This window comes from Myotis nattereri (genome assembly GCF_964212035.1).
Source record: "Myotis nattereri genome assembly, chromosome: 13".
NCBI lineage: Eukaryota > Metazoa > Chordata > Mammalia > Chiroptera > Vespertilionidae > Myotis > Myotis nattereri.
Genome location: NC_138088.1, coordinates 54312533 through 54325857, shown reverse-complemented (window position 1 = coordinate 54325857; position 13325 = coordinate 54312533). Strand labels below are relative to the sequence as shown.

General features: G+C 57.8%; 1 protein-coding gene across 1 annotated transcript; it reads left to right on the top strand.

Moving 5' to 3' along the window:
- Positions 1-5313: 5313 nt before the first annotated feature.
- VAX1 (ventral anterior homeobox 1) lies at positions 5314-9374 on the top strand (the record flags this gene model as incomplete). Its single annotated transcript, XM_081105437.1, has 3 exons — positions 5314-5776; positions 6847-7034; positions 8793-9374. Exons 1-3 carry the CDS (start codon positions 5536-5538, stop codon positions 9372-9374), a joined length of 1011 nt encoding a protein of 336 aa, XP_080961563.1. The 5' UTR covers positions 5314-5535.
- Positions 9375-13325: the final 3951 nt, after the last annotated feature.

The window sequence follows — 13325 nt, the reverse complement described above, 5'->3', positions numbered from 1 at the left end:
TGAAATGGGGATAATGACAACTAGATGAGATAAATTCATCACCACATGTGACTTCGGGATGAAAATCTCTGTATAAATGCTAGGCGTTCCCGTTTGTTCATTAGTCACTGTTATCAGGTGCTCTGATTCATTCTTCCAGAAACTTAATTTCTGGTCGTGTCATCTCCTCTGATGCAGTTCTTTTTAAAATGATGTTCAAACATGAAGTTACGCTGTCCCCGAACCGCTCACAATCTCACAATCTAAGAGGATCTCAGCTTTCCTGCCAGCATGTTCCCTCCCCCCACCCCCCACCCCCCACCCCCAATACCTTTCTGAACTAAAGGGTGAAGATGGAAAAGGGAAGCACTGTGTACCGGCTCGAATCCTGCCTTCTGTGGCAGTGACAGGACGGAGACAGGGAAGGTGACAAACACCCCCAAGGCTCTCATGTGATTTCGTTCATTGATGTGACATCATTTCACCCAACCCCAGCGAAAGCATTCCTGGAGTTCAGGTTCTGGGAGGCCCCGGTGGTGGCGGGAGGGGAGCTGTAAGCCAGGGGACCGGGGCTGTCTCACCAATGCCCCCACTAACTAGTTGTCTAATCCTTAACGAGTCACGTTGTCTTTCCAGGCTTCCTTTCCTCGTCTGTCAAGTCAAATGAAGGCTATGGAATAGTTGATCTCTCGAACTCCTTCCAGCCCTACAGTTCTATTCTGGGTCTGTCTGCACCTGCAGGCAGGGACGTGGGGGCGGGAAGGGCCCTGGGGAGGGAAGCAAATGTAGCCAGGAGAGTGAGACACTTCCACCTGGAGCAGTCCTGTGACCTCGTGTGCTGTGTCATGCAGGCTTGTCTCAGATTATCCACATAATTGGCTGAGCTCTCTCCTTCCTTTGCCCGTGGACACAGCTTTCGTGTCTCTGGGGGCAGCAGCTGCTTGTCTGAAATCCCCATCCCCGGCTTCCATCCTCCACTGCATCCTCTCAGAAACCTGTCATGGTTTCTCTGGATGGATGCCCACAGAATTTTAATCCAGTCGCAGGGGGGTGGGGGAGTACTGCACATAACAAAAAAGCAAAACCAGGTTATGGCTTGGCTCTTTCTTTATTGACATTGGTTACTTCAAGGGCTTGGAACATGGAGGGACCTTGGTCAACGGCACCAACCCTGAGCCCCGCCTGGGGCCCAATGGGGTCCCTTGGTGAAGGGTGTGTCCTGGGTCCTGCCCAGGTCCTGATACAGAGACAAACAGACTCTGGGTAAATGGCTGCTTCCTTAAATTAGGTGTTTTCTGTAATATCCCATTTTCGTCCTTTCCCTAATAAGCATTTGTAGCTCCAGTAAGTGGATAAAAACAAAGAAAGAAAGATGCTCCCTGCCCTCAGGGAGCCTAGCTGAGTCCCTTGACTTTACCCAAGTTGAAAAGGTGCAGTCCTCCAACTTTGGTGGGAAGACCCCCTGGGGAGAGGTCCAAAAAGCCCATTCCGATGCTCAGGCATTCATTCAGTAGGTTTGCACCCAGGAAACCTCACTTTATTCCTTCCAAGCCTCGTGATGTAGGAGAGGGAAATGCTCCTGGCTGGTAACCAATAGCCTTATTAGAAATAAGATTCCACCTTTCCATTGTGCCTCCTGTTGTTGGAATAAAATTCATGAAAACAATGCCTAATTATCAGGATTTCTGGCATTAACTAGTTGTCTAATCCTAGTTGTCACTGCTCTGCATCTATGATTTAGACCAGTGATGGCGAACCTTTTGAGCTCGGCGTGTCAGCATTTTGAAAAACCCTAACTTAACTCTGGTGCTGTGTCACATATAGAATTTTTTTGATATTTGCAGCCATAGTAAAACAAAGACTTATATTTTTGATATTTATTTTACATATTTAAATGCCATTTAACAAAGAAACATCAACCAAAAAAATGAGTTTGCGTGTCACCTCTGACACGCTGTGTCATAGGTTCGCCATCACTGATTTAGACCATGATCACTGGAGATGATGAAAACTCGAAGCAGGGGTAGGTTTGGAACTAAATCACGGACGGAGTCACGTCGGGCAGCTGAAGGAGATCATGAATAGCTTTGAAGTCAGAAGTGAGTTCAAATTCCACACTTGCCAACTGTATGACTTGGGGAGTTATTAACCATCTCTGAGACTCTGTTTGTCTCTAGGGCTGGGATGTTACTACCTTCCGGACTGAGGGGTTAAGAAAATTAAATGAGGTTATGCACCTGGAAGTGGCTGCCCACTAACCAGTCCCCAGTTATAACCCAACTAGAGGCCCGGTGCATGAATTCGTGCAGTGGTGGGGTCCCTTGGGGTGGCCTGCGGAGATCAGGCCCCAGCTTATACCCCCAGCCTCACAGCCCCACAGCCCCACAGCCCCACCTGGCACCCTCCCTTGGCCTGGTGCCACCCCCTCATCTGCTCCACCATCCCACTGTGGTCCCACTCTCATTGGGGCCCATGGAGGGGGTTGGTGGCAAACACCCGCCATGTTCCACGCTGCTCCCTGGTGGTCAGTACACGTCATAGCGAGCGGTTGAATGCCCAGTCGAACAATTTGCATATTAGGCGTTTATTATATAGGATATGTTACTGCTATTCCCCTGTAAGAGTGGAGGGTCAAGGATCTCCCAGGCCCAACTTCCAATAGGTTTTTGTCATTGGTCACAGTTTGGTGTGGCCTGGGAGGTGTATGTGGCCCTGGACCTCCTGTGGCCACCGCTGCCCACCTGACCGTCCTTTCTAGGGGCAGTAGCTCACTCCCTGGCTGGTTCCCCTCAGCTACCTAAAAGAAGAAGTGGTAGGTTGCACATTTTTATTTGTAAAGACTTCCCTCTGGGCCTTTGAACCAGCACCGCAGGTATCAGTGTGGGTTTCTCAGGCCACAGTGGCCTTTGGGAAAGGTGGCCATGGAGGTAGGTGTGGCCAGAGACCCAGAGTCACTCTGAGGTGGCCTGGTTCCGGCCAAGGATTCAGTCTGGGACTCTCTGTGGCCCGCAGGTCTCCCAAGAAACACTGAGCAGCCAGGCTGGGGGGCATCCAGCCAGGGCCAGCTGTCCGTGGTAAGACCCTCCCCTGCCAGATGTCAGGGAAGGGTGGACAGGCCGGGATTTGGGACCCCATCAACTCCCCGGCTCTCAGACAGCCCAGGAATTGCCTCTGGCAGCTCTGCAGGGAAATGAGGGCCCCACCCAGAGCCCTATCCCCGTGGGGAGACCCAGATCTCAGGGACCTGCCTAGTCCCCCTGTCTTGGGAGCCAAGGCCCAGCAGCGGAGCCTCCAGACACCTCAGCTTGCGCGGGAGTGGAGCCCTCGGGCCTTGGGAGCCCACCTGGGAGTGTGAGCCTGGCGGGGGTAACCAGAAAGTTGGCTGGATTTTGCCTAAATCCCACTCCAAGTCTTCAGAACAGGGCTTGCCTCCTCCACTCCCGCCTGCCCACCCCCCACACCCACCCAGGAGAGCCGATCAAAGGCGCTTTCCATCCGGGCAGCTGGCTTCCAGGGCCCAGCACGGCCCAGAGGACTGAGGGGCCACCCTTCTGCGGGAACCGCTCAGGACAATCTCTCTCTCTCTCTCTCTCTCTCTCTCTCTCTCACACACACACACACACACACACACACACACACACACATTCACACACACACACACACACACCAATTAAATAAAGCAATAGGCCAGGGGCCACCTCCAGGGCCAGGGGCCGCCTCCGGAACCGGACCTGGAGTGGGCTCTCTTAGGGGCCAGGGGCTGGGAGGAGAAGGGGCGGGAGTAGTGTGGCGGCCGGCCCATCCAGCCCAGGCAGGTTTCTGGGGTCGGGCGGGGCACGCCTGGCTGCGATATCCGTAGCCCCTTGGAGCCCCCCGCCCTCTCTCTCTCTCTCACATCCTCTCGCTCCTTCCCTCACTCCCAACAGCTCCCCACGACCCCCGCCCCAGCCCCCTCCCTTTCCCCGCCCGCCTCCGCCCCCATTCTCAGAATTGTGTAAAAAAAATTCTCAGCCAAACCTCCCCCCTCCCCCGCCCCCCACCCATCCAACTCCCTTTAAAAAACCCCTTTCCTCCCCGGCCCTTGCACTCTTTGTGAATGAGGGCAGGGAACGCGGCCCTTCCCCCGCCCAGGAGCCACGCCAGACCTCCGCACTCAGAGGACTGTTTGTTAATAGTCCAATTAGATAATTGCCATCTTTCACTCCTTTTGCTCTGCATTTCCCATAAAGGAATGAATGGGGAGAGCGGAGTGGAGAGGGCTTCTGCCCCGGCGAGGTGACGAGAAGGGCCGGAGCATGCTCCTTGCACAAGGCCATGCGCTTGAATTGAATCATTGTAGCCTAATCAATGCTCTTATTGGATTACTGGCTGTTGCTTTTCTCAAAGATATTGTAGCAGAGACAATGAAATAGCTAGGGGAAAACTTTTTTTTTTTTTTAAAGCAGATCTCACAGTTGAGATTTTCTAGGCTCTCTCCCTCTCCCCCTCTCTCTCCTGCTGGACTCTGAGTACAAAGCTGCCCTTTGAATGGGCTGCTCAGGGCTGCTGGAGGTGCAGGCTTGAAAAAATCCAACGGGGACTAAATGCGGAGCGGTGGCCGTTTAAGATGGCTGTCAGCATCGAGGTGTGTTAAGGAGTTGTTTGGGATGAAAGCTTGACTTTTTAGAGCGTGGGGGATATACTTTTTGGGGAAAACTTTTCCTCCTCCCCCCCCTTCTTCTCTTTTCCCCTCTCTACAGGCAACTGTGCTGCAGGGTGTGCAAGAGGGGTGTGTGTGTGTGTGTGTGTGTGTGTGTGTGTTTTCTCTCCCCCCTCCACCCTCATTCAGCTCTATCTGTCGAGTGTGGAGAAAAACCCTCTAGTAGCCAGAATGTGAGCAGGAGGGTCAAAGGCAAAGGGAAAGTTAATAACGCCGGCTAATGGTGCTAACCATTCAGCATGCATCTTGCCAAAAGTTTTTCTGGAAGTGTGAGTCTTTGATTGTGTGTTTCCTGAAAGCAAGACCAATCATTTCCGTTTATTCACTGGCTAAACCCCTACTTGATTGGGGACAAGGACAGAAACCATCCATTACGATCTGATATATTATCCAAACAATTTAGTGTATTCATGAGGTAACCGAAACGTGGGGGCTGCGAAATTACCCGTAATCAATTGCCACAGCGAGCGTGCGTCCCCCCGGGCGCCGGACCACTGCAGCTCGCCCTCAGTGGCAGGCGGGAGCCTCAGCGTGTCGGAGTTGCGCCGCTCGCTACCTGATCTCCAGGCGGGGGACACCGGACGCGCTCAGAGGACGCGGGTGACGAGGCGGCCTCGCCGCGGCTCCTGCTCCGCCGGGATCTCAGACCGACCCCGCCGCCTCTCCGCGAGCGCGCCGCCACCGACCCGCCCGCAGCCGCCGCAGCCACCCCGCCGGGACATTCATTCCTGCCTTTTGCCGCTCTCCGGGCCGGGCGCAGGGGCTGTATTGTGGGGGTTTTGTCCCCCCCACTCTGCCTCTTCTTTTTCTTTCTTTCTTTCTTTTTTTTGTTTTGTTTTGTTGCTTTTGCCTCTCCTATGTTCGGGAAACCAGACAAAATGGACGTTCGGTGCCACTCGGACGCAGAGGCTGCCCGGGTCTCCAAGAACGCGCACAAGGAGAGCCGGGAGGGCAAGGGCGCGGAGGGGAACCTCCCCGCCGCCTTCCTCAAGGAGCCGCAGAGCGCCTTCTCGGCGTCGGGCGCGGCGGAAGATTGCAGCAAAAGTAAATCCAATTCCTCAGCGGACCCGGACTATTGCCGCCGGATCCTGGTGCGAGGTAGGGATGGGCAGGGCTGCGGGGCGCGTTCTTTGGGGGCGACTCCGGTGCCCGAGCTGCGCGCCGAGACCCACCCCGGCGGGCGGAGACGGGGTGCGGACTTCGGGGAAAGTTGCTGGCCTTCCTCTCCCGGGGTCCGGCTGGCCCGATGGGCACTCGCCCCTGGGGCGCGCACTCTCCGGGGACCGCTATCCTCCGAGGCCCGAGAGCCCAGCGCGGGGCTGCGGGGGAAGCTTAGGGTCTGCACGGGCGGGCCCAGGCTCCAGGCTGCGGCCTCCGACCCGGGAAAGGAGCAGGAAACTCTGGAGGACTTGTGCCCGCCCTGTGGCCCGGAGGACCTGCCGGGAGCCCGGGCTCCCGCGCCCTGGCGAGATGAGCGCACCCCAGGGGAGCGCGGGCGCGGAAGAAGGACCACCGACCGCCGGCTACGGCCCAGCCAGTTGGCGCGCTGGGCCCAGGGCCCCGGCGCCGCGATCGGGGCTGGCCGACGCCGCCTGGAACAGCGGCCGGGCTGCTTGGCCGAGCCGCGGAGGCCACCTCGGCGCTCAGCGTGGCCCGGCTCTGCCGCGCGGTGTGCGCTCAGCTGGGGCGGCCACGGCGGTGAGGCCAGCCCGGCCCGGCGCCGCCCCCGCCAGCACCGCGCCAGGCCACGCCGGCCGGACTCGGTCCCACCTCCTTCCGCCTCCCGGGCTCCGGAGGGAAAGAGACCCAGGGGTCGGGGTGGGGACCGCCGGGGCGCGGTCGGGTGGACACGCTCCAGAGCTGGGGCCTGGCCGACCCGGGCTGGATAGTGTGGGGGCCCTTAGGCTACCAGGGACCCAGACCGCGAAGTCAAGGCCCCCAAGCCGGGAGGACCCAGCGCGGGTTTGGAATTGCATCCCCCTCCTCTGTGTCCGGAGGGTGGTACAAAAGGCAAAGCCTGCTTCTCCCTCCCGCGAGCGTGTGGCGGTTGCCCCTGGCTCCCCAATACACAGTCTTTGCTCCCCCCAACCCCTCCACCTCTGAACTTCAGGCCAGAGAGGCGGAGGGCGAGCAGAGGGCTCTGGCGGCTGATACTTTCCCTTCCCCAGATGCCAAGGGATCCATCCGAGAGATCATCCTGCCCAAGGGCCTGGACCTGGACCGGCCCAAGAGGACGCGCACGTCCTTCACGGCGGAGCAGCTCTACCGGCTGGAGATGGAGTTCCAGCGCTGCCAGTACGTGGTGGGCCGCGAGAGGACCGAGCTCGCCCGGCAGCTCAACCTCTCCGAGACCCAGGTAGTACCAGGGCCCCGCCGCTCCAGATCTGCACCCGCCTCCTTCCCCACCGCCCCCCCGCCAGCGCTTCCGCACCATCTCCGCGGGCTCTGGACAGAGCCTCTGGGGGAGGTGGAGGAGATAGAGAGGGTGGGCAAGAAAGGTCTGAGGCTTCCTTCCCTTCCATAAGCTACCCCCCCCATACCCTCAAGTATTCCAGGGCCCATGCTCTGCTCACTTGGCCTAGCTCAGGAGACCCCAATATGTCCTTCTGGAATTCTTTCTGGACCCCAGTCTTGAGAATCCCTTGCTTGTCTCTGCTCTGTTCACCCTGCTTTGGCTGCCTCATTTTGGCCAGATTTCCAGGCACCACCCCCCTTTGGGGATGGGAGCCTTACACAACACCCGGCCCATCCCGCAATCGGCCAAAAGCTTAGGGCCAAAGCCCCCTGCTTCAGCACAGGTGACAGCTAGGATTAGAAAAGTGCACATTCCTGATACCTGCCTATGCAGACCAGGCTGGCCTGACCCGCAAGGCTTCCCCTGGCCCGCAGCTACCCAACCCCATTCTCAGCCTTAAGCACTCACTCAGACATCCAGGAGGCCCCTGTCTTCTGTGCCAAGGAGGCGTGGGATGGGAGACAGATCTAGGGGCCTGGGAGCCAGCACTGCCAACAGTGCGGTAGGTCTTTAGCTTTCATGAAATCCATATGATGCCACGATGGAGCTGGCTATTTGGACTCAGCCCAGAGGTCTTTGGGGCCCGGCCAGGGCATGGCACCAGCTTGGCTTAGGTCAGGCGGACATTGTTTTCTGAGGCTCAGTCCCTTGCCCTATGCCCAGCCCTGAAGCAGGTGGGGAACCTTCTAGGTCCGAAATCTGGACAGAAAGCTGAGAACCAAGGACGGACACGTCGGATGCTCTTTCTGAGCCTGAGTTGGCATGGTCGCTTTTCCCTAGTGCCGCTGCTACCACAGCTTATAAAATCTAGACAGGATCACCTTGCCCTGTAGCTGCCAAACTCCATTGTGGGCCACCAGCTAGGAGGGACCAAGGGAGAAGAGACAGTGAGAGGGGAGAGTGGTGGAGAGAATATAGTCCAACACAGCCTCCCGACTTTCTCCCACGGTACCAAAGTTCAGGATGGAGAGCGTAAGAGTGGAAAATTGAGGATCACTCAGCCCCTCCAATCCAGCTCCTGGGGAGAGGAGGTGGGGGAAAAAAACTTGGACAAACTATTCTTTCTACAGCCACATTCCCTGCTTGCTGCCAGTTGGTGGTCAAGTCCCACCCTAATAACAAGAAACAGCTGCTTATAGCTAAATGCGAGCCCTTTGGCCAGGGGCCTGGGTCCAGGGTCCAGATAGGCAGGGCGTCGCTTCCCCACCGACCCCCACTCCCCCTTCCCGCACAGCATCTTCAGGCGGCACAGGTCAGCGATCACTCAGTGAAATCCCTTCTGGTCTTCTTTTGAGCGAAGGTTGTGGACATTTTTATTACTTTATTGGGAATCTTCGCCAGCCTGGGCCTGCTTCCATGACCCGGAAGTGCAGCCTGGCAGAGCTGTGTCCCCCACCTGGGGGTCTTGGCTCCCCCTGGCAGCTCCCAGCCGGACCTCTCCCCCCACGGGTGGGACTAGGACTGGGGCTAAGGCTGGGGTTGCGGGAAGGCCCCCTCCCAACCCTCCCTGCCCCCAACCCTCGCACCCCGGAGCCTGCTTCTCCTGACGCCCGTCTTCCCTACTCCTCTTCCCCCCTGCTCCCCGCGCCTGGCGCGCAGGTGAAGGTCTGGTTCCAGAACCGGCGCACGAAGCAGAAGAAGGACCAGGGCAAGGACTCGGAGCTGCGATCGGTGGTGTCGGAGACGGCGGCCACGTGCAGCGTGCTGCGGCTGCTGGAGCAGGGCCGCCTGCTGTCGCCGCCCGGCCTCCCCGCGCTGCTGCCGCCCTGCGCCACCGGCGCGCTCGGCTCGGCGCTGCGCGGGCCCAGCCTGCCTGCCCTGGGCGCGGGCGCGGGCGCCGCCGCGGGCTCGGCTGCCGCCGCTGCCGCCACCGCCCCCGGCCCCGCCAGCGCCGCGTCCCCGCACCCGCCGGCCGTGGGCGCGGCTCCGGGGCCTGGGCCCGCGGGGCCGGGGGGACTGCACGCGGGCGCGCCGGCCGCCGGCCACGGCCTCTTCAGCCTCCCCGTGCCCTCGCTGCTCGGCTCCGTCGCCGGCCGCCTGTCCTCCGCCCCGTTGACAATGGCTGGGTCGCTGGCCGGGAATTTGCAAGAACTGTCCGCGCGGTACCTGAGCTCCTCGGCCTTCGAGCCTTACTCGCGGACCAGCAATAAAGAAGGGGCCGAGAAGAAAGCGCTGGACTGATCGGAAGAGTTCCCCTGTATTTATATTTATAGTCTCTATCGTGGTGATATTTATGGACTCGCGCGAGTTAGGCGCCGGGGATCCCGGCTCCCAGGAGGCCCCTGACAGCTCTGCTTCCCAACCAGGCTCTGCTACCAATTTTATCTCATTTGGGCTGTTTTTGTTCCTACATCCCTCTCCCCCCAAACTTCCTCTGAATCCAGGAGAATCCAAAGAATTAGGGGAAAGGCCCGAGTTAGACAACCCGATGCGCCAACTGGTGCTGGGCCCCGGAGGGGAAAGGCCGGTTCTGAGGCCGGAGCACAGCGCACCTGCTCTGGGTCCGCCGCTGCCGCCCTTGATGGTTAAAGTCTTGTGAATATTCGGAAGAGAAAAGCTGCACGCAGAGCCCAGGGGCTGGAAAAACTGGCAGGTCCCCTTAGACCAAAAAGGAGTCCATTCCTCCCTCTCGCCAGAGAAGCCAGGGCTGTGGGGAGCCCCTGGTCCCCCCTTTGCGGACCTCTCCGGAGAGCCGGGCGCACGCGGCTCCGGGCTGGACAGATCCTGCTGAGGTTTCTCTCCTTAAAGAAACTCCGATCGCAGCCACCTCCTGGGCTCCTGGACCCCGGGGCAACACATTTGACCTAATCAGCAATAATCAGTGATCACCACCGCATCCAACCAGAGGAAGTGGAACCGGTTTTAAAATGCTCATCACGGAGTTTGGAAGGTCTAAGGAAACTCGGCACGGGGAATGCGCCGCCGGGCAGTGCAAATGAAAGTTCTGGGGGCTATCCTTGTACACAGCAATTGAAAAGGGAAAAGCAAAACGAAAAGCCCATACAGCCAGCGAATGGAAGAAAATTCAGCATCACCTTCTAGACGGCGGCTGGGCGGTGGCCTACAGCCGCGCGCCGCTCAGGGAGAGAGAGAGAGAGAGCGCGGCGCGGCTCCGTGGCGCTCCTCCGCACCGCCTCCCCACGCGTGGCTGTGGGCAGCATTGCTGGGTTTGCAAACAAGTCAGCGCCCAGTGCCTCTCGTGTCCTCCCCACTCCTGGATTCACAAAACTCTTCCGACACGGGGGAAACGCCTTGATGGATTTCAGAGCAGAATTTTTTTGGAGGGAGAGGCGGGAGAGACGGGCCACAGCCTGGGACAGCGGCGCATCCCAGTCTCCGTCTGGCCGTCCGTAGTCCACGCGTCCAGTTGGGCATCCTGTGTGGCTGGAAAGGATCCCTCCCTTAACCCCCCAGGGTTTCCCTGGTCCCAAGTCAGAGACCTGGACCTTACCGGTGCCGCAGCAACAGGACAGTCCCCATAGCCACGGCTACCCGCATTTTAACCAAAACCACAGACCCCAGTGTCGAGAATGTATTCCTCCACCGGAAGCCAGCCTAGAGCATTTTAAAAATAGTAATTTTATTGTAAATTATTTACGTCCGGAAGCTTTGTTCCCTCTTTTTTTTTTTTTTTTTTTTTTAGGCAAATTATTTTTAGTGAAGAAAATAATGAGCGATTCCAAGGCGGGTAGGTGTCCCGGAATCCTGGCTACTAACTTTGTTCTGAATGTTTTGGATCTTTGGATGTTTTGTATTTATGTGGTGAGAGTGAAATATATATATCTATGATGATAAACGAGGTGTATTTTTGTCTTGTATTTGAAGGAGAAAACAAAAACAGCAAAAACAAAAAAAAGAAGGCAGATCCAGCAGCTGAGTCTCAGCGTGGGGACTGGCGGGTAGAGGGTGGCAGCTGGGGCAGTGGGAGGGCACTGGTCCCCTGCGCTCCAGGGATGAGGTTTGGGGGGGTTCTCCAGGGATTAGGTTTGGGGGGGTTTCTCCAGGGATGAGGTTTGGAGGAGGTTTCTCCAGGGATGAGGTTGGGGGAGGGGGTTCCATCAGGAGAGACAGTCTTGAGGGTCCTTCCACTTGTTTGAGTGCCTCCTCTCTAGACTCTGTCCCAATGGTGTCGGCCCTCCCCCCTCGACCTCCCACTTTCTGTTTCCGATGTTTAGGGAACTTGTCTCCAGACCCCCTGGCTGTCTGGCCTCCTAAGGCTGCTGGTTTCAATCTTCTCCAGCCGCATCTCCAGGCTGGCAGAATTCTGGACGTTGTGCAATCAGGGCCCAGAACAGGCAGGGTCTCCCTTTCCTCTGACTTGAGGATAAGCCTCTCTCCTGGCAGAGAGATCCCGAAGGAGCAGGAGAATGTAGTAGATGGTAGTTCCTGCAGAGATGGCTCCCCCCACCGCACCCAGTACTGATGCGGTGGTGACGGATGTGGACTGTGGACGTGGCAAACAGAAATCTTGGGGAGCTGGGAGGGTGCCCCAGGACACACTCTCCTAGCCTGGGGGGCACAGAGCCTGAGACCTCCTTCCTGGGCCCACACACCTAGGGCGCCAGGGGGCCACAGTTCCCTTGGAAACCCCCACACGTGCACTGCGGCCACCCAGTGTGGGCAGAGGACCCTGTGCTTAGTGTGGGCCAGGGCGCCACTGGGTTGAGGACCTTCACCATGAACTGAACCCCGCGTTTGCTGGGAGCAGCCCCCCTAGGGTGGTTCACTTTTGTTTCTCAAAGTCTCTGCACACCCATCAGCTTTGCTACCTGTCATTTTGTCCCCTCCCCACCCTTCCATTCTTCCTCTTCTTCTACCTCTTTCTTCTCTTCTGTTCTACAGACCCCTGGGCTCTAGGGTCTTTCTCTCCTGCAGGCTCTCCGACTCCCCCCCCCCCCAAGTCCTCCCTCTCTCCCCTCTGTCACTCTGTCTTCTCTCTCTCTCTCTCTCTCTCTCTCTCTCTCTCTCTCTCTCCCTCTCTCTCCCTCCCTCCCTCCCTCCCTCCCTCCCTCCCTCCCAGTCCTCTGTCTGCCAGGGTGGCCCCAAGGCCAAGGTGTCCATCGTTCCAGCTGCGGTTTCAGGGCAGGTGGTTGGGGCTAGCGAAGGGGAGAGGGGCTGAGAAGGTGGCATAATTTTATGGAACAAAAGAAAAACAAAATCCCAGCTTCAGGGTCCCCAACAAGCTCGGTCCCCTCCTCCAGGAGCTTCTGCCTGGGGAGTTACCAAGCAGATCCCTTAACAGCTACCCCCCTTCCCCATTCTGCCCGTATCTCCGTTTTGCATTCTTACCCCTAAAAGGGGAAAGAACCAGTTACTCCATCTCCTGGCTCTCGCCTCCCTTCCCTCCCTGGCTTTGGGGAGAGCTGCTGAGCTCTCCACCTGCCACTCAGGGAGGGCAATTGTCTTTAAAGAGACTCTGCATAGTAAAAGAGCCACACTTTTAATTAAAAAAAACATTTCTTGACAACTCATCTAATTTTAGTGCTTGTCTTATTTCCCCTCCTTCCCCAAGGGCCTTCGGCAAACTGCCTTGGTCCCTGGAGGCCTCTGGCTTCCAACTCGTGATGCAGGCCAGGGAGGAGGCAGGTGGCCTCCGTGGCAACAGCTGGCCCTGCCTGGGAGAAGGTGGAAGGGCATCTGGGGGTCAAGGAGAACAGCTGGAGGTGTGTGTGTGTGTGTGTGTGTGTGTGTGTGTGTGTGTGGGCGGGGGGTGGGGGGGGCAGGGTGGTTGGAAGAAATCTCATGCCCAGGCCTGCACAAAGCAACATTCGAACTAGCTCAGAGCAGAAAAGAAAAGGAAAGAAAACCTCTTACCAAACTCCTGTGAGTTTGGTGGTCAGGTGTGGGGAACGTGTGGACAGCCGCCTGGGGAGCTGAACTGGGATGCATGCTCATATTCACACCTGCAGTGGGCCTTCCCCTGAGCTGATGTATGTCCCTAATGACTAGCATTTGCAGCCCTTCGGAGTTTACAAACAGCCTTTCATGCTCACCATCTCTATCCCTCCTCACTTTCAGAGGCCCAGCCTCATTTTAAAGAGACACACACAGGCTTGCAGCAATCAGACAACTTGCTAAAGGCCACATGGGCAGAGCCCCAAGACTGTAAGCTCCTCCTTGGGCCAGGCCTTC